This window comes from Phaethon aethereus, assembly GCF_964289735.1.
Source record: "Phaethon aethereus genome assembly, chromosome: 3".
Classification (NCBI taxonomy): domain Eukaryota; kingdom Metazoa; phylum Chordata; class Aves; order Phaethontiformes; family Phaethontidae; genus Phaethon; species Phaethon aethereus.
The window spans coordinates 72152781-72180756 of record NC_138576.1 but is presented as its reverse complement, the minus strand read 5'-3'; the positions used below and the strand labels follow the sequence as shown (position 1 = coordinate 72180756).

The 27976-nt window shown below is 38.9% G+C and overlaps 1 protein-coding gene across 2 annotated transcripts; it reads right to left on the bottom strand.

Moving 5' to 3' along the window:
- Nucleotides 1-42: 42 nt before the first annotated feature.
- RGS17 (regulator of G protein signaling 17) lies at nt 43-27976 on the bottom strand (the record flags this gene model as incomplete). Of its 2 annotated transcripts, none has more annotated exons than XM_081998137.1 (4): nt 43-231; nt 3724-3958; nt 5880-5969; nt 27858-27976. In XM_081998137.1, 4 exons carry the CDS (start codon nt 27974-27976, stop codon nt 43-45), a joined length of 633 nt encoding a protein of 210 aa, XP_081854263.1. The 2 variants fall into 2 exon arrangements, with proteins under 2 accessions (XP_081854263.1, XP_081854264.1); XM_081998138.1 differs by having other exon boundaries at nt 5880-5957.

Sequence of the window (27976 nt, the reverse complement as noted above, 5' to 3'; positions counted from 1 at the left end):
CACCCCCCCAAAAAACCAAGTTATTTTATTTGAAAATTAAAACTAAGTTTCAGAAGTAGAGCCTGTAATACTTTCGACAAGAGACTTATAAATCTGAGAGTTCAAAAACCTTGGAAAAGAGTCTCTGTGCATTAAGGTGTATATCTGGAGTTGGGCATCTTCATACATGTGAGGGCTGGGATCCAATAAGTTTCTGTTGATCACTTCTCTCACACGGGAATCAAGACTAACCTGAAGAAGATGAGAACAGACAGTAATTAAACAGTAGTATCAGAAAGGCTGTTATATGTATCTTAATTTCTCAGGGCTTCATTGAGCTTGCTAAGTTTATCGGTTTATTTAAGTAATGCTCTGTGCTTCTTTCAGAGCCACCACACAATTACAGACTGAGACCATCAACTCTATTCCAGCTTTGACTTGGTCTTTGCATCCATCTTAAGATCTGTAAGATGACATGCAGCTATATAACAGAATAAATACAGTGCAAATAAATAAAGCTCTGCAGTAACTTTGATTTCTCAAGAGATGTTATTTTATCTTTAAAAAAAATATTTTTTTACATATTTAAAATTATTTCACTGGAATGAATGTTGAATGACTCTCATTCAGAGAGCTGAAATGTTTTTTTCCTGAACACTTGTTACATCTTTAGAAGCTTTCTATTCAGCATTCTCATCTGTCTGCCCTACAGATTTTTTTCCCATTTTTTTCAGGCACTACACTTTTTACTCACATATTACCCAGAGTTTTTTATTATTTTTATCATGTTACTCTCCCCATTAATATTAACTATTTCAGATTTGTTCTTCTTTTCAAGACTCTTTAACATCTGTTATACTTTCAGGATATCATATGTCCATTTTGAGGTTGTTAGCAAGTTTCAATTTTAGCTTCTCACTTACTTTCCATTTGTAATGAACAGAAAAGGTCATATTGTGCTTGGGATGAATGCACAGGTGATTTTAGAATATCATTTAGAAATTTCAGCAAATGTACAGTTTATCCACAAAATGCTCTAAAACCAGTAAATTTCATGCCTTCTGGATTAAACAAAATGGCAGGAGCAGGGAAGCCCACTGGGGCCAGCTAAGAAGAAAAATTTTAGTTTACTCAGCTAAGAAGAAAAAGGCTAAAATACTGAATAGAGAAATAACAAGCATAGATTAGTTAAGCTACTGTGATTTACACAGGTTGCAATCTGACGCTACTACTCTGCACTCATAGAAATAGATATTCATATTGTCTGAAGGATTGAGTTGAACCCTGGAAAGCTCCACGTGCCAAGGTACCTTGCTATGTGAAGGATGCTAACTCAGATGAAAACTCAGAACATGTGTGGATGGGTGAGCCTTGTATATTTTTATATGTGGTGAAGCAAAGTCTTTGAAATACAGTAGTATGGTATGGTACTGAGGAGCGAATATACATTTTCATTATATCTTCAGTACCAACTATAGAATCTGTTGGTGTGTTGGCCTATTGGAGTATGTTACCGCCACAGCAGGCAAGCTCTTCCTCCTCCGAGACTTGTTGTTACTTGGTTATCAGTCAGAAGGCACAACTATGATGCAAACTGTTGCCTGTTCATGCTAGCAAACCGTACCTGTTACTCAAGCGCGCTCTCTCCGCAGAACATCCACTACGCCTGCTTAGCGCACTCACTCTCCTTCTAAGTGCTCATTGCTCCTCCGGCAGCCTGTAGGCCTCCCGTAGGGATGGGCAGCGGTGCTGCGTCAGCTGCCATGAACAGCCTCCCTCCTTTCCCACCCTGGCGCTTCCCCTCCCTTGTGCTGGCACGGCTGTCTGGGCAGCCCCACAGCTAGCTGAGTTAAGGAATCGATCCATCTGGAAGTGGCATTTCTTTTCTGGGCTGCCTTTCAACAATTTCTGATTGCATTAATTGTCTAACATCACTGTGCATGCAGACTGGACTGCGCAGCAGGCCTGAACAGACCAGTGGGCCTGCTCAGCCAGTGACTACCTGCTTTTTGACACAACAGCGTGCAGGGGTGTAGTGTTATGGTAGTTTTGAGAAGGAGTGTTGCAGCCATGTGTCTTCGGAATTTATTTGAATAGATTTCAGTCCTAGACCATTGCACTTCTGTAGCACAGAAACGGCGCACTAAGATTCGAGCAATTCTCCCCCTGACGCACATTGCACATGCATGTATCTTAGCAAAAACAGTTTGTGCAGCTAGCTAATTGGTTGTTCATTATCAAATAAAATAGCTGAGATAAAAGCTCAAATTTGGCAGGATGGTGGGGTTTTGTGCCACTGTATATAGTAAAAGTTAATTGCAGTTACAGAATGAAAAAATTTAATTATGGTACTATTAATTTACGTTGTAGTTTTTCAGTGTCTCACTAAAGGCAGATGGCAAAACTAGTTAGAATTACTGAAGGTATCTCCTTGCTAACCAGATGAATACAAGGTATGTGTTTAGAACACTAAGACTTTCTGCCTCAATAACTTCATCACTGAACAAGTGATGCTAAATATTTCAGCTCTTATGCCAAAAGATAACATCTGGAATGGGATGCCTGGATAGCAAGAACTTTTCAGCTCCCATGCTGATCTAAAGCATTGCAAACAGTTCTCGTTTGCCTCATAAGATTTCCAGTAGGGGCAGGAGCAACTGGATTGATGACATCCGCACATGTTGTCCAGTGCATCAAGTTTGGAGTGGTTTTCTTATACCGTAAGTCAAACAACACTTAGGCAGTGTTTGAATGTTACCTGCTGGTTGATCTTAGCTTAAAAAGACAACTGAGCATTTAACACACATATATATGCACTAGGCATATTACAAGAAAAACTCATTATTAGCTTGCTGTACTGGCAGTTATCTCACTCCAAAGCAAAAGTACACACTATGGCACAAGACAAGATAATGGAGCTATAAATTGCTGTTGGCTTCATTCATATGAATGAAGCTGCAAATTATTACTGAATGCAGTGTAGAAGTAAAATGTAGGAAGCAAGGTCCACAGTGAGCATAAATTAGCATAACGCCATTGAGTAGAAAGTCAGATGTAATGCACAGAGACAAGGCAAAGGAAATAAAGGTACATGACATGGCCTAAGAAAGACTCTTCTATAGTGCTTAAATATAGATCTATCTCTCTCTATTCCAAAACATGATTTGGCAGGGGATGCTTTTTCTTTACTCCAGGTGAAGATCATTTCAGAATTTGTCTATTTCAGCTTACGGGTTGAAGAAACTTTTATATGCTTTCCTAGATATTATGACACCCTTCATTAGAGAAAATATGTGGTCTCCATTCCTGGACTCTCACATAGGAATAACCAGTGCAAATTTGGATTTTCTCCCAGATTGCTGTTGCAGCAGATAAATCTATAATGACTGTGATTTAAATTCCTTAATTTTGATGCCTTTTCTCCAGAAATCCATTTGCATTACTTACTTCCTCTCTCTGGCAGGTATGTAGCATTACTAAAGAAGCATACCTATTTCTCATCCTTCTCTTACTGGAGTTTCTTGAGTCTTATAGAGAGCTTTGAGGTGTTGTGGCCACTGATGCTTAATGGCCTAGCATGTGTGTCTCTACCTTTTCTGTCTCTTCCTTTCCTGATTTAATGTCCATACTAAGACTTTCATCTGACAAATCAGGCAGACTTTCAGAGCCCCATCTACCAGTCCAGGGTATAACATTTCTGCTCTGGAATAACAGAAAATGCAAATGTAGTATTTACAGCTTTACCTCTTTTGGTGATAGTATAGAAATGTAATCTTCGTATATAAGTCTTGCTTTTTCTTCAATAACTTTCTTGTTCTGTTCCTGCTTTAGATCTTCACAGGCAAGCCAGAAAAGCAGGTTTTCCTCACTATACTCTGTTCGAAGAAACTCTCTGAAAAGGTTCCTCCCAGCTGGTGTTTTCATCATCTTGTCAAAATTCTGAGCCCAAGACAAAATTTCATCTGCAGTAGGGTTTTGGCTGCAAAAGGAAAGTATCATTATAAATATGCTTCTATTTTTGTAACAGTGTTTTCATACATTCATCCAAAAATTCTCCTTTCAACTGCACTTTAGTCCAGAGTGAAAACTGGAAGCAACAAGGCTTCAGCAGTGACAGGGGAATTTTGTTCTCTCTTCACTTGTGCATTCATTATCTCAATAGCCCACTAAATGTGTTTAATGTTACGAGACATGTACTTGGCTTTCTACAAGTTTTCTACTAGTGTTGTTAGCCATCAGACTCACAGACAAAATCCCACAACAGCATTGAATTCCTCCCTCTGCAGTTAAAGGAGATGTGATTTCACAGAGCTGACAATACACTCTCTTTCATGAGGGGTTTAGATGACACCTGATGTCCCTGTCTGCTTCTGATGGTCTTTGGCCAATCACTGGCTGCCATGTTATTTGGTTCAGGAAGGACAAGAAAAACAAAAGGCACTTGGCAGCCAAAAGCATGCTAATGAGGCCCAACAAAATAGTAATTCAGAGAGGTTTTAAATTAGCATATTTCTCTGTGCTTGTACCTAAAGGTTGCTAAGCTTCCCTCTGTTTGGTGCTGTTGACCGGAATGATGATCGATTGGCACAAGATGTGATGGATGTTGGTGGCAAAACTGGAGAGTGAAGAAATGGGAAAAAGTCCTTATTTCCATTTTCTGAAGGCAACTATTCGTGGCTTGTAACAGTGGGCGCACTGGATAAGTGATCAGAAGACTAAATGGCATCATTAACCCATTAATATACCAATGAATAGCTTGAGAAGGTAATACTCCAAGTTACTTAACAACAATTAAATATGTTTTCAAACTTAATTCTGAGTCCTCACCCTCCCCTTCCTGATAGGATCCAACGTAAGAGCTTTACTAGCTGTTGTTAATAGCTTCTGTGTAATCATGCTGCACAGTAAGTCACAGTTGTCTATATGATTTCTCTTCAAGTCCCTTTATCAACTCCTACTCTGCATGCAAGGCAGACTGGATGATGGGAAGCTATTTGTGATAGCTTTTCATCAGTCCAAAAGATGTAATAAATGAGAAAGCATTTAACATTTAAACTATCCATCAAAATAATTGTAATCTGAACCAAAAAGTATAAACATACAGATTTGAAGGTTAAAAGTCTCTGAGGAGAGTGAAAAGAAGCTGCTGAATTGAACGAAGCTGACAAGCACCCTGTGCTCCCTTGTTGTCTATTGCAAAGCTCTCTCCACTACAGCATTTTGTGGAAATTTCTAACATTGACCTCTCATAAATGACCATGAGTAGCAATGAAGGCAATGAGTTTTTTGAGTTGCTTTTACCATCAATCATATCCTCTAAAGTTAAGTTTTAATTTACTTTTTATGGGTTTAGAGAACTCAAGGCCACTTATAGGTTAGCATTTTTCCCAACACAATAAACACGGGCCCAGTCTTTAGACAGAAATAGAAGCTCAGACTTCCAGTGTGTGTTAGCCCGTTTTTCAAGGTACGTGCTTCCTTGGTTAATTCCAGTGAAACCATAGTCCAAGCTGTTTTATGAAAGGTAGCCATGATAAAAATCTGACTGTGAAGTACACTTGTGCCCATTAGTTTTTATTCTTGTCTGGATAAACAGAAGAAAACGATCCCACAGGTTAGCAGAGGCTTCTTATAGAGACCCACAGGTCTATGGAACCACCATGCACCTCTCATTCCTCCCCATAGTTCTTCCCCACAAAAAAGAAACTGTAAGTAAGCCTGACTGATGCATGTCTCTGCTGGCATTTCATTGTCAGGACATTTTTATTCCTTTTGTAAAGATTTTTTTTGAGGAAAAGTAATTAAAAGGACATTCCCGAAGCATAAAAACCAAGGCAATTCTTGATATTAGCTATAGGCACATTAAAAACATTTACTAGGCAACAGTTTGACCAACTTACCATTCTTCTATGACTTGGATACTCTCCATTTTGGTTGTATGTGTTGGCCTTCCTGCATTGTCTCCTCTATCTTCATTCCTAACAGTGAGGCTGCAATGTAGTACAACACTTTATTTTGTCTAGAGAAAGTTAATTTAAAACAATGACTATAGTAATGCAAACTTTTAAAATATATAAACCTATGTAAAGTGTCATTTTTCACTCTTGCCCCTAAAATTTTGGAGAGAAATTTTTGATAATGACTATTCCCTTTAATTCTGATGAATATCAATTAACAGTTGCTTTTAGCATGTGTAATTTTTTACAGTTTATGCACTGAAAGATGGACACAAACTTAGAGGTTACTTTTGGAGTGATTTCACTTAGTAAGTTGAGAATATTAGTAACAAGAAGGGTGGGGGGGGGATAAGAATATCTGAATTGGACATTGATGAGGCTTTGGTGCCCCACTAGTTCTGGATGGTTGTTCATTCTTTATGAACGTTCCCTTTTTTCTCTCCAGGATACGGTGGCAGTAGATGGCTCAGATACAGAACTTAGTGTGTGGCAGCTCCTTATGATTTCCTTCTCTGACCTAAATTTGTTTTTCATTCCAGAAAGTAAAACTTACTGGCCTCTCAACAGAAAGGCATCCATTACCCTCATATTACTACAAACAAGGAAAAGAAAGACTTCCTTTATGTAAGGATGTTTTAAATTTTTTTTTCTTCTTTTTTGAGCTCGTAACTAGCATCAATTATTTTTCTGTAAATATCTTTGTAATCGGATTTGCTTTAGTGGTAGCGACTTCCTCTGTGTGTGCTCTCTATGAATGTTCTGGAACATGGTATTGCCAGCAATATTCCTGATAACTACTGAAATAAACTATGTTTTGAATGACATACATAAGTATTCATATAAGAAACCTGGTTCCAATAATTAAGCTTAAGTAGTGGAACATAGTAAGGAGATGGAGATTTCCCTTTATCAGATGTTCCCTATGTGTTCAATTAAGAGAAAACAAGCAACCAAGCAAAAAATCCCCCCTCCCAATCCCAAGAGAACTTATATTTTGAATATTGAGTATTCACCATACAACGATGCTCTCAGTCATCCTAAGTGGCGATATACAAAAATATGTTGGTAGCATAAAGCTTCTCCCTCCCCCACTAATCTGAATAACTTCTACTCAGTTCTCAGAAGAAATCCCAGCTTTGAGATATAGTTAGCACAAATAACCTTTCTTTCTAGCCCCTCTGCATTTATGAGTTTCTTCAACATTTTTTCAAGCGTTTGGCAGAGTTCATAGGTGATATCAAATACTTCTCTGAAAACTGGAAGTTTAAGCTCCCAGGTAAAGCAGAGCACATATTAAGACTTAAACATTACAAAGACGTACACTTTCAAACGAAGCTGTTTGATGCTGGTTGCTCCTTCACTTACCTGCCAAGACCTTAGTTCAGGCCCTTGGTCCTGCTTCCCCTGTTACAGCGTAGGAATGCAGCTCCAGTGCTGCTAAGGTGTTAGGGTGTCATCAACTGCTGCAGGAGAAACAACACATCCTGAACTCTGGGGTTGGCAGGTAAAAAGCCTTTCTGTCTCCTCTGACCTACTGCTCATCAGTCTATAGAGGGAGCACCCAGGAAAGCCAATGGGAGTTCCGTATACAGGAGGAGAAAAAAAAGGGACCATCCACTTTCTGTTGTGTAATCTTTAAGTCCACACTGTGTAGGGTCACTTTGCATCTGGCTGGAGCACAAAGTTGGGATGAGGGAGAAGCAGGGAAAGCACAAAGCTTCTCTCTCTCCCTCCCTCCCTCCCTCCCTCCTTTGCAGTAATGCAGAATTTCTCTTCTCTGCTGAGTGGAGAGAACTGAGTGTCCTTTGGTTCCATGAAAGAGTAACACCATGGAAGGAGGAAACAGCTTGTGTAGGTTGGGAATGTAGCAGCGCATTCACCCAAGTCCATCCAAAAGAGAACGAAGCTGCCTGTTTTCTTTCCTCCATCACATGAGCAGCAGCTCAGCTGTACTGTAGAAAATTTACTCGTTGGGCAGTAGACATCCAAAGTTTGGATGCAAAGTCTTACTGGGAGTAGAAAGTGAGTCATCTGAGATCAGCTAATCTACACTGCTAATTTAATATGTTTTGCTCATGCAAAATCTCTGCTAAACTTAGGAAAACCAACATGGGCTGATGAAGGTGGAATACAAGTAGTGAGTGGTGAGTAAGAAAGAGAAATAGGTAAGCGGACAAGAAAGCCATGTTGATTTCATTGCACTTTTTTATCAAAGAAGTAATGAATAGACCCTATGTATTTTGATTTTCTACAAGATTACATCTCAGTAAAAAGTTCAGATGGTGGGCCCACAATGTAGCATGCAGTTTTCTGGTATCTATACCAGAGTGGCAATGTGAGGTACACGCTTAACCCTGATTCCTTCATCTCACCATGCATAGCTGGAGTTCAATGACTGAAGTTAGTCAGAGTTGCAAAACAGGAAAGACTCTAAAGAAAGAAGTGTTATACTTGCTTGGAACAATTTCTCAAGTTTGGGTATTGTGTATAAAATTCCACTAAATTTATAATACATCGTGGCCTAAATTCTGCATTATGTTTCCAGTGACAAAAGCTAGCACTACATTTCAACTTTTATTTATCTACTTCTGTCAAGGCTGAAGTTCCATCGGATACATTACTTTTGATATGTTTTTCCTGTGAAAGAAACCGTCATTTTTATACAGAAGTACATTCAATTCAGACATGTTCTGTTTTCACTCAAGGAACTGGTTCATGTTTGCTTAGAAAAAAAAATTTTAAATATTTACATATTTGTGACTGCAAAGCTAATTTGAAAGCAGCCTTTAAATAACTCTGATCACAATAACAGATTCCTACCTTGTACCTCAAAATGACAACACTGCATTGCTATTTGCTATGTTGCTATCTTCACTTGAAAATACCCTATCTGTTCACATTTCACTGTGGAATTCAAGCAGTCCTCAGCAGCAAAGGTACCCTGCATACCTGGAGTTGGTGTCCTTCCATCATGGAAGCTAGCTGATTATGTCAGAAGAATTATGCCATATAATGTAAAACTAAACAGAGTAAAGGTAACAGGATAAAGATTAACAGAATACTTAGTTAAGGCTTTAAGATGAGGAATTTGCTGATAAGCCTTACCAAAAAGCAGTTAAAAGAAAGGGAGGTGTTCTAGAGAGACATCTGATGTAAATTAACGTATATGGTGCCATTATTAGTTGCAGTATATCCAGCAGATATCTTTAATAAAATTTAGAGATGTAAATTACCCATATAAAAGCACAGCAAAGCTACTAATGCCTTAAAAAGAGAGAGTTTGGTGTGTCTAAAGGCAGAGTTTATGTGGAAAACACAAGCACTGTTTTCTGTTCCTATGGAAGGTTTGTTCCACCCACTTTTATGCTCATTTTACTGCTCTGGAGAGTATGGTAAAAAGTACTTCAGTAAACCTAAGTGGTGTGAGATCGCTGTACCTCTCAAATATATCTTGGGTTCCTGACTCGTATAAAAATGATAGTTTCTTTGACTACTGCAGCAGTACTATTATGAGTAATTTCTGTTTGGAGTGAGTGCATTTGTATTTTGCAACTTCACAGACTTTATAAGTAAAAAAGTTAATGACCAGGGACTACTTGAAGAAGTATACAAACTGAACAAATTACCACATATACGGTTGAACTGGTCCAGGTTCCTAGCTGATGTGTTTTCAAAGGAACTACTGGGATTCAGAAAACCAATCTTTATTTATTTAGCTACTATTATTTGGCTGTTAATATTCAAGTTCAGCAATTAAATAACTGTTCTGTTTAGTAATTACTTAGCTAAATTGGTATTTCAGGCCACTGGTGCATGATAAGGTAAAAAAGCCAAGCTAATTGGATAAAATCATCAAGACAGACTAATATAAGAGCAGAAATCTCACTGACTCTTCTTCCGGGTGTTTTCAGCTGATAGTTTTAGCCCTTTTTTAAAGTTGCTTAGCATCCCTACTGCTGTGCTTAGCTTCTACTGCCATTAAGAAACTGAAAATCATTTAGAGCTTGAACCTGATCTTTCACTCTCTGTATATCTACTAAGCAAATAGTCTTTAATTGCTTCCCATGGGCCAGATTATCATGTACCAGTAGCCTAAATCTGGTCAATCAGTGAAATTACTGTTACCACTATGGCAAGAAAAGTATGCCATTGTGACAGAGTACTAAGAGTAATAATACCAGTTACTATTCACTCAGGTATTTTCTCAGTTATGTGCATCATATACAGTGTACCATCACAGTATTTTGCAATTATGTCTGGCATTGAAGACAATGTGACAACTAAAGCCTTTTGCCTTAGAGGTGTTTTTTATGCTCCCATGAAGAAAAGGAGTAGAAATCAAACTGGGACACTGTGAACTAGCTGGTAGGCTATTGGGTTGCCATTCAGGAGATCTGTGCTCAGTTCCTACTTCTTGGCTGAAGTTTGTAGATGCTAGGCCTTGCAGGGCAACAATTACATTTTAGGCTGAACCAGTGTATGTCACACAGTAGGGCCAGGAGCCCTCTAGCCACCACTGAAACACAAAAACCTTCCTTGTTCCAGCCCAAAGGCCGCATGAAGTCAGTTGCACATAAATAATAAAGGCAGAGTTTGGTTTTCAGATGAAAATCAATATTCGGTTACGACTCTCTGGATAACAGATGTTCTGACATGGTTTCTTTCACTGATCTACCCTTTGAAAGAGCATATCTCACTGGCACCACTCTTCACCTTATCCAGCTCCTAGGAATTTTTATTATCATCAGATCAAGAGACAAAATATTTTTAGGTCGTAGGTCCAAAAGCCAAGAAAGGTTTTTTTGATGCTTGAGTCCAGCTTCCAGTCCAAGCGAGCTACAGGCAGGACTACTATAACATTGATGGTGATTTAGCAGATGCAGGTTAAGTGGAGGCTTTCCTAAAAAAACACAACTTATACCCTCTCCAAAACCCACAAGAAATCAATATTTGTGATTTTAAAATTCTACTGGTAGGTGATGTAAAATGGCCATTCACCTGAAATGTTGACAAACACAGGTTGAATTTACGGAACAGATCTAGATAGGATATATTTTTTCAGGGTCGTTTGGAGGAGGAAAAGCCCTCCTTTAAACAAGCAGATTAGGTTTAAACAAACTCATTCAGGATTTGAAACACCCTTCCTGTGGGACTGTGGCAGGGTAGATGTATTTCAAACTGTTCTGCTGAAGCTATTCCACTTTGGTGAAAATAATAGAATATTCATTACACAAGACAGAAACAGGAGACTCTTAACTTAATGTCGCATCATCATGTAATGAACACTTTTAGGCATTTTATATAAAGTACAATATTCTATACATCATTGAGGGTAGAGCCTGAAAACAAGAACATGTGATTAGTGCATTTTCCTGAAGTGAGAAAAAGGTGGTTTTGAAAACTGAGACAAAGATGGGCATCAACCCTAGATCATTCACCAGCTGGGTAAATACCTTCACTCTTCAATACAAAGTGGTCGTGCCCCTGTCTGTCTCCAAGCTCTTTGATTCCTTTACTTTTATTATAAGTGTCTGGCTTAAAACGGGCTATATGAAGAGAAACATATTTTCCTGGTTTTAATTCAGATGCAGAAAAAGTGCATGCCAGTATCTTTTTCATTTTGATTGTGGTTCAATCTGACCAGACTGTCTTCAACACTGTGGCTCAACAGTCAGTCACTGACAAATCAATAGTTTGCACAGCTCTGTTCACAAGTTCACTCCTACATGCTGAGGCAGATGCTGCTAGAAGTCAGAGATGGATGTGTTCCCTGTATGCTGTATGATAATGCAACAGACAACTATACCAGCACTCTTCAATTTCTTTTACGAAACCAAAGATAAAATTCTTTTCTGACACCTTGTTTTTCTGGGAGCTGGAATATGTAGGCCTGATTGCAATGAAAACCAGCCAGGGCTGTGTTTGTTTATGAACAGAGGAGCATGATGATTTTGCTATACTATACAAAGCAATAATAATGAAAAATAACTGCAATGTTGTCATGATCCATTCATAAAGAACAATACAGCTATGCTAATCTCAAAATCACTTAAAGTCTAGTCAGTAATGCTATCTTGTATCTCCCTCTTAATGGCACAAAAATAGGCATCCATGAGAATGAAATGTTACATGAACAATATTATCCAAGGATAACTTTTTTTTTTAAGCTGAGTAAAGGGTAAAACACCTGCTTCTATCAAATTTAGGAAAATAATTCACTTTTTGTTACAATAAGTGAATAACGTCTGGAATAATTTTTCTGAGAAAAACTAGAATCATGATTTTTTTGAAGACGTGATGCCTTGCACTAGATATTTTCATAGGCTCAGATAAATTTGCATTATATCCTTCAGGCCCCTGGCTGTATTAGAGAGAAAGGGGATGCATCAGCCATCAAAGCCATGCATTGTGGTCTCTTATCTCTGACCTCTGAGAAGTTATCTCCTTGTAAGAATAGCAAGGCAAACTAAAACACTTGGACTGTTGTAAAAATACCAGTATATGCAAAGCATAGAAATGCAGAGCAAACTTCAACCAAATTAGTGTCACTAGCTGACTTCTAGAGCAGAGGCTTGCATGGACCCCTGGAAGTCTGCAAGGCCAGCATAAGTGATGTGCAGTTCATCCACAGAAAGACATGAAACAGTAAAAATTGCAAACTTGGTATTTCCATGTGTCTGCATTGGTTGTCTGTGAGAAACTTTGGAGGGGAATGGTGGTCAAGAGCCTTTGGAGTCATTTACTTAAACTGATCAGAATCCAGTCCTAAGTCAGTTAGCAGAACATGATAATTTTCGTTCCAAAGAAGAAACAGATCAAAAAAATTTGAAGGATTTTTTTGGAATTAGTGTCCATCCTGGTTCTTTAATAAGATTTACAGATCTTCACTGAATTCAGTAAAGAAATGTAGGATGTAAAATTTTATACTGAAAACAGGTTAGTAATTTAGAGAAAAATAGCTACATCCTTCTCAGGGTAAAAAATGAATTGTCTTGGACTTAAAACTAAATGATGGAATTGTGTTTAGTAGACTGATGCAGGAAAGCAGTCTGTTGGGGAAAAGCCAACAATTACCATAAGGCTATAATCAGCCTACTTGGCAGTGTCCACTGAAACTATAAACTCCTTTCAAAAAGTCCAGGTACCTGTGGCGCTAAGTTTCCTGAGTGCCAGAGTTACATTTGCCTTAGGCAAAAAGATGGTGCAAGTGACATGTATAATCCAAGTTGTTTTTAAAAGAAAAAGCCAAACAAGCATAGACTCCAGCTTGGACTCAGCTGTTTTAGAGTGAAAAAATATGTGTTTGCAAGGAGAATGTATAAACTTGAGATCTGATTCTGCAAGCCTTACCTCATGTAAGAAAAAAGCCCAAACAATTTTTGTTGTTGTTGTTGTTTTGTTTTTTTTCATTTTTTTAATAATGCAAGTATTTTCAAGGATAGCATCCTGGAGATTTTGTATTACAGCTAAAACCCCTCCAATATTTCAAAGCTTCAGATGGGGGAAGCAATGTGAAGTAACAAACCTCCCAGGTCTTTTTTCAGCTTACACTGTGGTCTCATCATTTTGACCTGTAATCATAAAAGCTGCAGTGATAATGGCTTTTTTTTTTTCTCATAGGTCACAAAAAGTAAAATAAAAATTAAACAAATGATAAAAACAGATGCCCTGTCTCTTCCAATGTCTAGAAAACATTCAATTTCTTCCTTTCCAATTTTCCTTGATGGTATTTTTTCCCCTCGATTCAGTTTGCTATGTTGTAGTATGGTGTACTTCAGATTTTTTCCCTTTTTTCCAGCTCTTTGTTTGAAGAGCATACAGCTGAGAAACAGTCTGTAACAGACAGTTGGGCACTTGTGTGTGCCGTGAATGTGCTTTCAACTGAAAAGCTTAGTGTCTGCTCAAGATCCAGTAATAGTAAGTGCAGGCAGACTTCTGGCTCCCATATGCACCCCTCTGCATACCACAAATCCCGTGGGCCAAGGGGGAGCTCAAGGTGGAAATTTTCTGGTCTGCTTTTTGCTGCCGAGGATGGGTGCAGAAGCTGTTTCACAGGCCCTTCCACTGGGGTTTTACAGAGAATGCAGCTGACTGGAACTGGGTTTGTATTCTGCACAGATTTGACAGACAAAGATAATTTACTTCTGAATGGGATTTTCAAAAAAATAGTGTCTATGGAAAATTTTAAGATTAATGAAATTTCATAACTGGTGGTTTTAAAAATAATTATCATTACCTTTTAAAATGAAATAATCAGTCGTCTTCGTTTCATTCATTGTTAGTAACCATTATTCTAACTAGTCTTTTGTTTGATAATTCTAGTTAATGTAATCAAATAGATTTAAATGAAATATTGTGCTTAGCTTTAAAAAGCTCTTTAGAAAAATTACATTTTTTCATAGTAGATGGCTTTCCCAGTAAGCTTTCTGATTACAAGAAAAGAGGTTTTCTAATAAGAAAACAGTTAATCAGGAAATCCAGCAGCTATAACTCTTAACTACATGATACCTGGAGGTTATTAAGAATTCACCTCTGAGAATCCTGCAAACAATTAGCAGCCCCACCTTATACCAAGAACTGTGGAGAGAAGCTTGAAGAGCAATGCCTTACAGCATCAAAATCCTAAAGCACAGCAAAACCTGCCTTTGTTTTTTGGGTTACTTTGAAGTATCCTTGCTTCTCTAAACCAGTCTTGGGGTTTCTGGAAGAGTGGCATTGATGGTATGGCTGTGGAATGTGTGGACATAGGAATGGAGAGATGCGGTCAAAACCCTCTGTGCCAACACACAGGTGTCTTGGCCTGTTCACTGCCACATTTCTGACACCTGTGCTGCAGCAGCAGTCCAGGGCTGAGTGAAGGAATTGCTAACAATTCTCCTGTCTTTGTTCTGTAGCACTGCTCTTGCAGTACTATTTAGACTTTTCTATGTGAAGGAATAGCTCTTAGCCCTGTGAGATATTTGAGAGTTTAGAAGGAAATACACTTAAAAACACTATGGATGAACAGGGCCCTGTCTGTCTTCTTTGTGAAAACCTGGACTGAGGTCTGTGAGTTCTTTTGTTCAAAGGCTTATGGTAAGGCCAGCTCATCATTGTTCAGAGCTGTGAACTTCCCTGTGAAAAATAAGAAACTTCTCAGTTCATCTGAGATTGTATGTTTCTGCCATAGTTTGAAGGTGGGGGAGAGCAGGCTGAATTTCTTACTGCTTTTCAACTGTGGTGCTTTCTTACTGTGCTGGATTCAGTGTAATTGGTCAAAGTCATTACAGATTCATCTATAAAGCATCAAAGAAAAAGGGGATTGGGGGAAATTAATGTTTAAGATATCTGGAGCATCTCAGGCTATTAAGGCCTAGTCAGTTAAGACATTTAGCTCTGTCCTAATAGTCTTACTTATTTTGTGCTACTTCTCAGCTTGAGTAAAACCAGAATTGAACCCCAGTGATCTACTGCTTAAGAGTATAATCATCTCTTTGTTAATGGGAACTCTTGGCCAAGATTTTGGAGTTTATGTAAGATCATTATATAAGGTTATTAAATTGCATCCCACATGCCACTGTGAAGGTAGATCATCCTTACTGAAATATGAATGCTAAGCTAAAGTAAGGCATAGATGGATGTGCTCAGTAAAGAAAGTACCTAAAAAGGTTTTAGCAAATCTGCAGTGTTTTGCTCTATTCCCTTTCCTGTATATTTAATGATTTTAAATGGAATAGATCTAAAATCTGGTAACCTTTCCTGTTCATAAGGGACAGTTGGACTAACAGTCTCTTTTTAAAGCCATGAGTTATATTCTTTTGCTGTATTTTCCATAAAAGTTGAATTCAGTATACATTTGGCAGACAAGCTTTCAAATTTTTCTAAACTCTGCATTTTCCTTTTGGACCCCATGAAGACTTTGAAAGCAAAGCCCTGTAGAATCAAAAATCCATGTGTCAATACATCCTCCATCACAGATTGCTAATAGCAATGGGATCTTTGATGTAATTTTTATACTGATTCTTTCTTTCTCCTTTTAGAAAATGTTCAGAAGCATATTGGTAGTGGAAAAACTAACCTGCTGGAAACCCCCTGACAAAAGGGCCATTCTCCTAAGATACCCACAAATACACCCAGAAGTGTTTTGCAAATGTTTATGATCCGAGTTTAGTCTTTCCCAAGTTGAACATAGAATCACAGAAACACAGAATCACAGACACACAGAATCACAGAATGGTTGAGGTTGGAAGGGACAGAGCTCTGGATGTCGTCTTGTCTACCACCCCTGCTCAAGAAGAGCCACTTAGACCCAGCTGCCTAGGATCGTGTCCAGATAGGTTTTGAATATCTCAAAGGATGGAAGCTCCGCAGCCTCTCTGGGCAAGCTGTGCCAGTGTCCCTCACAGTAAAAAAGTGTTTCCTGATGTTCAGAGGTAACCTCCTGTGTTTCAGTTTGTGCCCATTGACTCTGGTCCTGTCACTGGGCACCACTGAAAAGAGCCTGACTCCATCTTCTTTACACCATCCCTTCAGGTATTTATGTACATTGATGAGATCCCCTGAGTCTTCTCTTCTCCAGGTGGAACAGTCCCAGCTCTCTCAGCTTTTCCTCATAGGAGACGTGCTCCAATCCCCTAATCATTTTAGTGGCCCTTTGCTGGACTCTCTCCAGTATGTCCAGGTCTCTTGCAATGAAGAGCCCAGAGCTGGACACAGCACTCCAGGTGTGGCCACCAGTGTCACAACGAACACATTTACTAGAATCATATTTAAAGAAAGAATGCAATTGAACAATATTTTTGAAGGCTACTTAAAAAAAAGTAATGATATTTACACTTCAGGATGACTTCAGGGTGAAGGAGGGAAAATTCTCTCAAGGTCAATGCAGGCTAAAAGGTATGTAAAAGGAGACTGGTCCTTTTAATGGACAGCCTTGCTAAACTTGCTTTCATCATCTGTGCTTGTGTGTTTTAAACTAACTAGCTACAGACATGGCAGCTCAGCAGGCATCCAAAGGCAAATGGAAACTACCAGTGTGCACTGTGCTTGAACTTCTGAAATAAAGGACAGTATCTCCCTTAAACTTGGACTAGCACTGAGCAAAAGTTGTAAATGTGCAAGAAAGGAAAGAACTAGTGATTTAAAATGATCTGACTTTCCTAAACTCCCCTTTTTCTTAGATGTATTTTGTTCTTCTGAAAATTTGTAAGAAAATATGCTTTCTGCTGGGTTCTACTTTAAAGAGATTATATTACTTTCACATAATGATAGCCACACCAGAAGCTATTACAACTGTTGCAAACTTTCAGTCCTGTCTAGGATAAATTTTTGAGATTTTTGTTCTCAGATGTGGAACGGAATTTCTGTATAGGCAAGAAATCCATGGCTTGCCAAAGTTTGCTTGCCAATGATTCCTAATGGAGTTACTCTAGCTTTGTTTCATTACTGTAGAGCTGGTTTCTGCTTTAGGCAAGATTCAACTCATGGGTGTCTTTCGCTTGTCAGGTCACCCAACAGATCACTAGTCTGGCTGTTAGCTTCATTCCTTCCTTCAGAATAATATTACCATTCATAGTCCATCTTGTACAATGGATACATGTAATTACTAGACAATCCGCAGTGTCCTCACTCCTGGCTACAGCTATTTTGCAAGCAATTCCTTCATATATTTGAGACAATTAAAAGTGGCAGTTGTCTAGTGTTCAAAGAACTAGAAATTGTATTCTTTGAAAGGGTAACTGGCTGAATAAAAGCCCTCCCAATCCACTAGCAAGCAAGCCTAATGGTCTCAGTTAATTCTGATAAATGGGCCTAGTCGCAGTTTCTGTAGTGGCTTTTTTATCATTCTTGGTTTGCAGAGATAAAAATAGCAGCAACAGTAACAAACTGAGGGTCACTCTGATTCCATAGATTTAGTCGCAGTTTCCAAATGGGAAGAGATGCCTGGGAGCATTCATACTAAATTCACATTTTTTCTTTTCATAAGATGTTGTAAAGTTCTTCAATTAAAGAGGGCTTTATGTATTTGTAAAGTATAATTGCTACCATGATGTGTATGAACACTGTATTTTATGAAATTAGCCTGGACCAAACTAGTTTATGCTTGTCCACATTACAACCAAATAAGATGGGGGATCTTCCACTTAACCTCTGTCCACTAACAAATAGGATTGAGAACCGCCATGCCAGTCTGTGTATATTACAGGCATCTGTTTAGATCGATGTTAACTGCTGGTTTCGAGATTTTCTGTTAGACAAGGCCCTGAGCAGGGAAGCACTTTCAACATGGATGGCAACAGAAACTGAAGATACCCATTGCTCCATAGTAGGTACTCAGCATCTGCCGGTATCAGGCCCTCAGTCACCTACTTCAGAAGAGCCAGAGTTTCCATCTAGACAAATATATGTGCTATGGAATTATTAAGGGTGACTAGACAAGATTCACATCTCCTTTGCCTTTCTGCCTCACATAATGAATGTCTGACCCACTTTTCTAGTGAGAGGATCTCCATCTTATGTGTTATCTACTAGGGGTGCAAACTTATTTCCATGATACATTCTCTCATTTCTTCTCTTAAAAGCACTAGATATTTATTCCCATTTTAACTGACATTTTAAACCAATTTGGAATGATACATGGTTAAAAAATAAACCTTTATAAGATGGAAATTTTGCTGCTACCAAAGTAATAAAGTAGCCTAATTTTTTTCCCTTTTGTCTTGGAACTACAGACTGCATTTATTCTTGCAGAGAAAATGGGCTGGGAGGGTTCTCTGGCCCTGAGGCTGACCGGCACCATGTAGCCCCAGTCCATAAAGCCCATACCCAAAACAGGTTTTCTGCATCTGCGACAGGTCATTGCCTGAGACTGCACTTTGGCACTGGCCAAAACTCTGCCAGGGAGTTAACGCTTGCTAAAAATTTAACTGTACGGCTGATTGCTTGAGCCCATATTAGACTCTGGTGAGTTTACTAGTATAGACACAGCCAGTGTGTTTAATTGGGAGAAGATTTTGTTGTTGGTTTTGCATGTTAAATATTTAAGTTTTTATTATACTCCACAATGAATAAAGTTGGGAAGATTTGCAAAGCCACCTTGGAGCATTTACAATGACACCATCTACCAACATGCCTTATTTCAGCTTATATTTTGATCTCAGACCCATTTTGATCTTTCACATGCTTCTCTATTTCTGTGGTTTTCCACAAACTCCTGAGTTAATGCATCTTTTTTGTAAATACATAATTGTCATATTTGCACTAAGGAAACATAAAAACAGCCCAAACCCTATTGGGGGAGATTTCAAAGGCTCCAAACTCCTAACAGCTGAAAATCACTGCGTAAACTGGACTCAGACATCCTCAGCACTCTTGGTTCTTTGTTTTCCCTTTTTTCCACAGCAACAGTCAAGCTGTGCGCTGGTGACAGAAAATCTGTCATGACATTACGAATCTTCCTTCAGCCACTGTTCCGCAGACACCAACCTGAATAGCATTTTGGCACAGGCAGGTGGGAAATGGGCATGAGTGGTAAGGGAGAGCCAAGATGCTGATGCTCTGAAGCAATCCATCTCTTAAACAGCCTCTGAGGAGACATCAAGCTGCTTTACCCCAGTGGAGGTGATTCTGCCATTGCTTTCTCTCCCCTAGTCTCCTCAAGAGCAGCTGTCCCTGAATACACTCTGTGTGCTGCATGAGGGCAGAATCAAGATAATTTTCCAAAGTTAACTAGATTTAGTCTGCTATCTCCTTCTAAGGAGCTACTGTCAGCATCTTATGTGTGGCTGAATTAGAATGAGCCTTGTGTAATCCCAAATCTTCTCTGAGCATGTATTTATTCTTCAATTTAGGAGGATTGCAGTTCTGATTTATTTTTTCTGCATTCCAATTTTCTTTACAGAACTGTTTGCTTGAAATAGGACTATTTTCTGCAGTTAGACTGATGAGGGTTTCTTGTCTTAGTAGTGTTATATACATAGGAATCTCTGCATTTGGTTTGTGAAGCTTAAGAAACATTTATTAAAAAATTGTGAATATATTATGTTTATGTTCTACCTATTCTCTAACCTGCTTGTGTTATCACAGATGGGTAAAAATCTCAGTAAATGCATGAACTTCTATTTATTCCTCAAAATGAAATGAACTTTCAAAGTTTAAAATATTAAGGATAAAATCCTGATAACTAGGAAAGCTTGGCCCAGAGACCCCAGGGCTGCTTTAGATGTTAATGAGGATTCTACCACTGGCTTGTGATCAAAGTTAACAGACTGGCTGCGTAAGAAGCTATTGCTCCACTCTTTGCATTAGACTTCTATTTTGTTATGGGGAGGAAAAAGTTTACCTCATACCTTTGAAAATAGAAACAGTTATCAGTTTACATGGAATTAAACTCAGTTTACAGTGTTAAAGTTTTTTTTCAACCTAGAGTTCTTCGTTGAAAATTAATTTACAATTATTTATATATGCTGAAAGCCTGTGTAGTGTCTTGTGTATCTTTGTGCTTCCACCATGATTTCATGGTAGGCCAGCAGTGCCTTAGTGACTTTCCCTTTGCAGATACTTGCCGAAATAAATGCAGTGTGTAGCTTACAGCTTTCTCCTAGAAAACGGCATGATTTTGATTTACTTTGCATGTCTCAGAAAGCAATGACCTACACCAAAGCCACTTCTGCATGGCAAATGACCTGTGGAAACCCCTTGCTGCTGTGGGAGCTGGTGGCTCACAGTTCCTGCCCCTGCTCCAAGGCTGCGCAAGATCTTGTGCTTCCACAGGGCTTCGGAGGTAGGTGGCAGGGGCTGAGTGAAGAAAGAAGGAAGATAAAAGGTGGTGGATGAGCTTGGAAGTAGGGATTTCTGGCCTGCTTTTTGACGAGGGGAGATTAAATCTATTTGATTAATTTAGAACAAGACTCCACAGTGACCAAGGCAGGTTCGTGTGAGATTTAACAGGTTAACTTTAAGCTTCCTTTAGTTGTTTCTACATTAAATTTTCCTTTTTGTAAATTTTATTTCTATAGTCCTTTTGGTTTGCCAGTAACATTTTGATTTCTTGCATTTGCATCTTACTCTTCAGAAGCAGATGAAGGAAAAATTATGCAGAAGTAGTTTGCTGCAATTAGTATGCCTGAGACCTCATCTAGCGTACCTTTGCACCTTGTGGCATCATTTATGTGGAAGAAATGTGCTCTCCTCTTTCAAACGGTAGTTTCACATCTGCTTCATGGGGAGGTGCAGGAAGTGGTCAAAGCTGTCTTTATTTGCCACCTCTGGAACTCTGGGATAAGCTGTGTATTGAATCACATCTGAGGTATATTTGTGTTCTGGCTCAAGCAGAGAGCAGACTTCCAGGAATTATTAGGCTAACACTGACAATCTGTCCCAGTGTCACCAAAGGGTGCAAGCCTAGAGTTTGGCAAGTCAGGCTGTGATGCCCTGGGAGAGTTGTGTAAACAAACATGCAGAGAGCCACCTGTCCCCAGCCTGCCCTGAGAACCTAAACATCCATAAAACTCCAGCAAAATCACTTGCCCTGTCTGAATTATAAAGCAAGGTGAGCCTATAAAATATCATACCCATTAGGAAGACATACTTCTCCCCTCTGATTTTTTTAACTTTAGACATCACCCCTTTCTTTTGCTTTAAAGGGAAAAGAAATGCTTTACTTGGGTATTATTTAATAAGTACTGTTAACATTGACTTACAAAAAATGAAAAAAATACTTGACAAGCTATTTATTTTTAGAGTGTCTTCTGCTTGTTTTTCCAAATGCTGAGAATTTAAATTTCTTATTTTAAGTAGCTCAGGGAACCTTGAGAGGCCCATTTCTGAGGACTAAGTATTTAAATCCTTACTCCACACTCACCCCATGGTGCATTCCAGTGACTACAGGAATGTCTGCCGGGCAGCCTTCTCCCATGGCCTAAGCACTGTGGATATGTGGACTTAAAGACAAGGTGATTTAAGACTGATTTTCTAGAATATCACATTCGGTAGCTTGTGTGACATGTCATATAATGGATTTTATCCAGCTTTAAATTCTACCTGTCAGAAGAACTGGTCTCTTTTCCCAAGAAAGCACCAGTACTGCCTATTGCACTGTGATGATACTGTCCCATAGATGCATAAAGCATGAGTTCCCATCATAGGTAAGCCTACTGTCCCTCAGAATAAATTATTCTCCAGGAAAGAGAGGAAATGTTTTCATCTTTGATCTTTGTAACAGCAAATGCTAAAAACGTAAGGAAGTCCTGCGATGTTTTAAAGCATAAAAAGGCTCCGAATGGAACATCTTTTTCCATTAAATATTTTTTTAAAATATCACCTTCTATTTCAGCAAAATAGAGTACAGTAGCCTGCACTTTTGTATTCTGCACCACAGTACAATAATTCCCAATGCACTTTTCCATATTTGCTTTTCTCAGGTGTGATGGTTTGAAAAGGTAAAATGCAGAGAGCTGAGTACATCTGTTTCAGGTGTGTTGTCCTATGTGTTCAGGGAGGAAAAGAAAAATTAAAACATTAGGTTTGTAAATGAAATAAAATTGAAAGTCAAAATTATTTTTCAAAATTAGTACTTTTGTTTCAAAGATAAAGATTTTCTTTTATTGTTGAAAGCTTTAACAAAATCCTGGAGCCTGGGTGACTCTTTTTGTACCAGCCCACCTCTAGTCTGCTCCTAGTATAAATGTTCTGCTACAGACAGCCATGGGAAGCAGAATATGGGTTTTGTTTTCCACATATTTCAGAACATGTGGCTATAATTTATTGCATTAAGTTGTTTTTTGTTTCCATCCTTTCTTTATTTCCCTCTCCTCCAAACTTTCTACCATAGTTAAATAAGATAAAGCAGCCATGCCTATGACCCCTGGGGATTATCTTGTGTAGAATCGTGCAAAGCTCAGACACAATTTTTGAATGGCAAACTAACACTGAATATACCAGAAAAAAAATATTAATCTCAAAGTACCAGAGAGCTGAAAAGTGCAAAAAAAATTGTTTTGGTTTGTTTTTTTCATTTAGAGAACCATGCATATTATCTGTTTGTTATGAGGAGGAAAGTGTTGAACCCCACAGAGAAAAAATATTAATATAATTTAAAATTGTCCTTACAACTGTATCTGTCATCTCATATTCATGGCACAAGTGACAGAAATATCTTTTTGTAGGTCCAAGTCAGCTGCTAAACCCACACAGGGAAAATGTTTCCTTTAATAAAGAAAAATATTTGTGTAACAAGGTCATCAGGAAGAAGTTTCAGACGTAACTCACAGCAGTCATAGGCAAGTTGGAGGAGAAAGGTTTCTTGCCAAGAGCAACTATTCTTTACCGCCAAGCCGGCAAATACCCTATCTTCCTTGGCATCTCTTGGGTGTGGGAAACTAGTCATGGAAGGGTCACAAGAAATCAAATGGCAGGCATAGCTTTTGTACAGGGCACAGCTCAGAGCTGCTGGACTTGTAAGTCCCTTTCCCTCTTCCACAAGAGTCTTCAGCAGTGGTTTTCATGGTTCCCTTTAAGGTAAAGGCCTTCTAGCTCACACGTTTGAATCGAGTTACAGAACCAAATGAAGTTCTGTGATCATCTTCACTTATCCCCTGGAAGCCTTTTTATGTCCCCCAGACTCCTGTACTTCTAAGGATTCTTGCAGGGCAGGAGCTGGATGCCCTCTGAGCCTTCTGTGTGTGGTAAAAGGAGAGGGATTATCAGGCATCAGAATGTCCCACGGCTTTAAAATTCACTGAGCACTATGAAAGGAAGAGAGGATAAAAAGATATGACTCCTGGTCTGGGTGGGAGACAAAAGAGGAAGCAAAATAAAATTGTCAGAATAGCCAACCTCCCTGTGCTAGTGTCTTAAGAGTTTTTTTGAAGAATGTGATTTACAAGTGTTTGCAGGAGAATGCCTGGCTTCACATCTGCTCAGGAAGCTGGAGTAATGGATTGCTAAATAAGGTTTGGGAGGTGAAATAGAAGGCTTCTACCCTTACCTCGCCAAGCTGAGCTCAAAACTGTAAAGCCATAGCACTAAATAATAAATGTGCAGCTTTCTGGAGAAAGTCTAATTGAAGAAATTACAGACTGTCATGTTAGGAGTCTTACTGCAAATTTTGCAACTCTCAGGCTACCCGAGTCATTGAAATTATACCTGGTAAGGAAGCCTTTTCTTCTGTCCTCTATGGGAATGGTGTTTTGTTGAAGCTTAAGATACAGGTGAAATTCAGTCCTGCACCTTAGGCGCCTATCTGTTAGATGCTTTAGTGAGGCAGTCTTCCTGAAGTAAGCGCCTAAGGTCTATATCTGGCCAGTGGAGAGAGGAAGGTCCTATAGAAGATCTCCAGAGGGATATATCATCTGCCTCTGCAGTTAGTGGACAAGTTTTTCCTATTGGGAATTTCAAAAGCACTTTATTTTCTCTACTGAGGAGAACTGCTTCCTTCACTGCTGGTGCTCAGGCACCAGTTCAGGGCTTAAGCTAGTTGGGCAACAGCCTGACTATACCTATTACAATAAAATGGCCAACTTGAGGAGCCTGTTTATCTCCATCTTTTCCAATCTGAGCAAACCTTGATAATCAGCCCTGCTTTGTCCTTGTAAACTGAGCAATTTACTGTCCTGACAATTATCAATGCCAATAGATGTACCAGGTCTGGCTGGGATAGTGTTAATTTTCTTCATAGCAGCCCAGATGGTGCTGTGTTTTGGATTTGTGACCAAAACAGTGTTGATAACACATCAATGTTTTAGCTGTTGCTGAACAGTGTTTGCACAGCGCCAAGGATTTCTCTGTTTCTCATGCTGCGCTGTCAGCAAGCAGGATGGGGGTGCACAAGAAGCTGGGGGACCAACTGACCAAAGGGATAGTCCGTATGACATTGTACTCAGCAATAAAAGCTGGGGAAGAAGGAGGAAGGAGGGAGGTTCAGAGTTGTAGCATCTCTCTTCCGAAGTAACCATTATATGTGATGGAGCCTCGCTTTCCTGGAAATGGCTGAACACCTGCCTGCCGATGGGAGGCAGTGAATGAATTCCTTATATTGCTCTACTTGTGCACACAGCTTTGCTTTATCTATTAAACTGTCTTTATCTCAACCCACGAGTTTTGTCACTTTCACCCTTCTGATTCTCTTCCCAATCCCACTGGGCAGGAGTGAGCGAGCAGCTGTGTGGGGCCGAGCTGCCCACCAGGGTTATCCCACATCAGTGGAGAATTACTCCAAGTATTTGTTACCTTTAAGAAAGAATTATTAGAGAAAAAAATAAGTAAAGAAGTTTGTAACAAGATGTACTGAATAATTTTTTTATCTGACTAGTAAGGTTTGTTACTTTTTTAAAAAATTATTTTTGTAGTTTTTTAGGGCACACAACTGAGGCAAGAGCAGTAATCCATCCTCTACCTGGACAGTTCAAATTTACCAAACAAATTTGGCACCAGAACCATTTACTCCATTCTAACTGGGATTCTGAAACACTTCCTATTGTCTTTTTCAAAGTTGTGTCCCATGTCTCCTCTCATGGACTTTCCACTATGGAATCACAGAAGATAGAGCTGGAAAAGACTTATTACATCATCTGTTCTACCTTTCTGAGTTTAGAAAATGAATGTGATGTCACTATCCCCTTTGACCCATTCTTTGACTTAATCCTGAAAATTACCTTAAAATGACAGGATTTCTCCATGTTCAGTCTAATCTACTTTACAAAAAATACCCAACCCCCCCTGAAGGATATTAACAGCAAAAACAATAATTAAAGCAGCTGAAGGGACATCCTACATTTTAAAGCAATAATTGCTCTAATTTAGATTTAATATGCAAAAGCTGTTCAAGTATATAGTGGTATTGCATTCTAAGGAGTGGAGGCACTCCAAGGGTCACAAAGCTCATGAAAGCTTAAAAATAGAGTATAGTTGTCAAATAAGACTTCTTGATCTATAGCATGCTTAAAAAATAAAATCAGTTGTCTTTAAGTTTTAGAAATTAGTCTGATACTTTTATGGCTATTCATGTTCCAGTATGCAAGGCAAAAGCCACCCGTAGGTGTACAGGCACAATGATGGGCTTTATTTCCATTCAGTAGTCATGGTGGATAATTCTATGAAAACATCATCTCAGGGGTTGTTAAAAAACAAGGAGAGTGCTAGGAATTAATAACGAGAAAGCAAGAGCAAACACAAAACATGGTGCCCCCATGTCTTGACTACTGCAACAGATCTAGTCACACATCTCAGACAGGAGACAGTAGAATAGGAAAGGTATAAAGAGAGACACAAGGCACGTGGATAGATAGAAGAAAGAAAAGTCTGGGTCATTTTCTGTATCACAGAGATTAAAATAGAATAGATGATGGAAGAACAGACAGCTGAAGGGAGATATCAGAGAGCTCTATAAAATCTCGATCATCCTGAGAACAATTATTCAATGTTCTTCACAATCATAAGAACAAGGAGGCATCAAATGAAGTTAACATCTAGTAGGTTAAAACAAATAAAAGGGAGCAATGGTTCGCAGAGTGCACAGGTCCATTGTAGAATTTATTGCTGCAAGAAACTCTGGATGCCAAAAGTTTAGATGAGTTTGACAAGTCACTTCAGAAAATAGCTTGACAAATTAATGAAAGAAAATTCCATCAAGGGCTGTAAAAGAGATAGAAATAACCTCTGGGGCAGGAAGTCCCTAAGTTGCAGATTGCCAGCAGTTGTGAGGAGTTTTGTTGAGGAGATGCATGTCATACAGAATCACCACTTGTTTTATCCTTTCCTTGTGGCATCCGCTACAGGTCACTTCCTGAAATAGGATACTGAGCTAAAATGAACCTCTGGTCTGTAACGGTATAGCTAATCTTATGTTGTGCCCTTGTCAGAAAGCAGAGATAACAGTTGCAAAACATCCTCCCTTTTGTTCCCATTTAATAAACTTCCACCTCTTTGCTGTATGGCTTGAACACATTGCAAAGTAACTTCACAAAAGCATAAGCTCTCGCTCATCCTTGCTCCAAATACCCTCTGCCTCCAGGTGAAATTGGAAGTAACAGCCAAGGCAGGTCCACCCTGGTACTGCCTCCAGGATGTGGCATCTTGGAAAAAGCTGTCCCATTTGATGCCTAGTGCATACATGCTGGTATGTATTTTAAAATATACCGGGGGAAAATAGCCTCAAGTTTTAGATTGGGGCCAGATGGCTGATTCAAGTGAAAATAACACAGATACACAGAGGAATGGTCACTCCAAAAAAGACTGAACTGTGTATGTAACATGGTGCACAGGCTCCAAACAGTACTGCATGTCAATTACTTTATATTTCAATACTGTGTTCTTGAAAATAAGAAACAAAGATGTGAGAATTTAAAGCTATTTCTGAAACAGGCTTTAATTCTTTGACTTCCCAGGTGAACTCTTTGTTCAGGAAGAGACAAGCAGCCACAATTTTTGAGCCTTTTTTCCACTAAAATTACATCACACCATTTAAAAGATAAAGTGGATTTTAAGGCTTTATAGATTTACGGGATGTATATTATTCAACAAAGTATTAAAACAGGTCACCATATATTCACATTTATGACTATCTCCCTTTTACCCTCCTGAATGTAAAGAACTGCAATATCGAATGTATAAGCAGAAAAAACCCCATGTTTTGAATGCAAATTATAAAATGTTCAGTATCAAGTCTCTCATTCACACATACTAGTTTTACAACTGAGATTTCCTCATTTAGTTGTGGTTTAAGTAGGGTAAATATAGCTTGAATTTACTATTCTCTTCTCTTCCCCCTCGCAAGATGTCCAACCAAACCAGGGAATTGTTTAATCAAATTTTAAGTGAAATGTTAAATTTTGCCTCTTGGCAGCAATTCTCTCCCAGAAGTTTGCACATTCCCAGCGCTTGGCACTTCCCATTCTCATCATTTACCTGTGGTGGATATGGAACCAAATATACTACAGGACATACCATGAACAGCTGCAGCAACAGCACCAACAAAAGCAACATGTGTTGTTGGGCCTTTGGTTTCCAGGTGCTTGAGACACAGCTGATGTTCCTTCATTTTGTGACTGCTGCCTCTTTCTCAT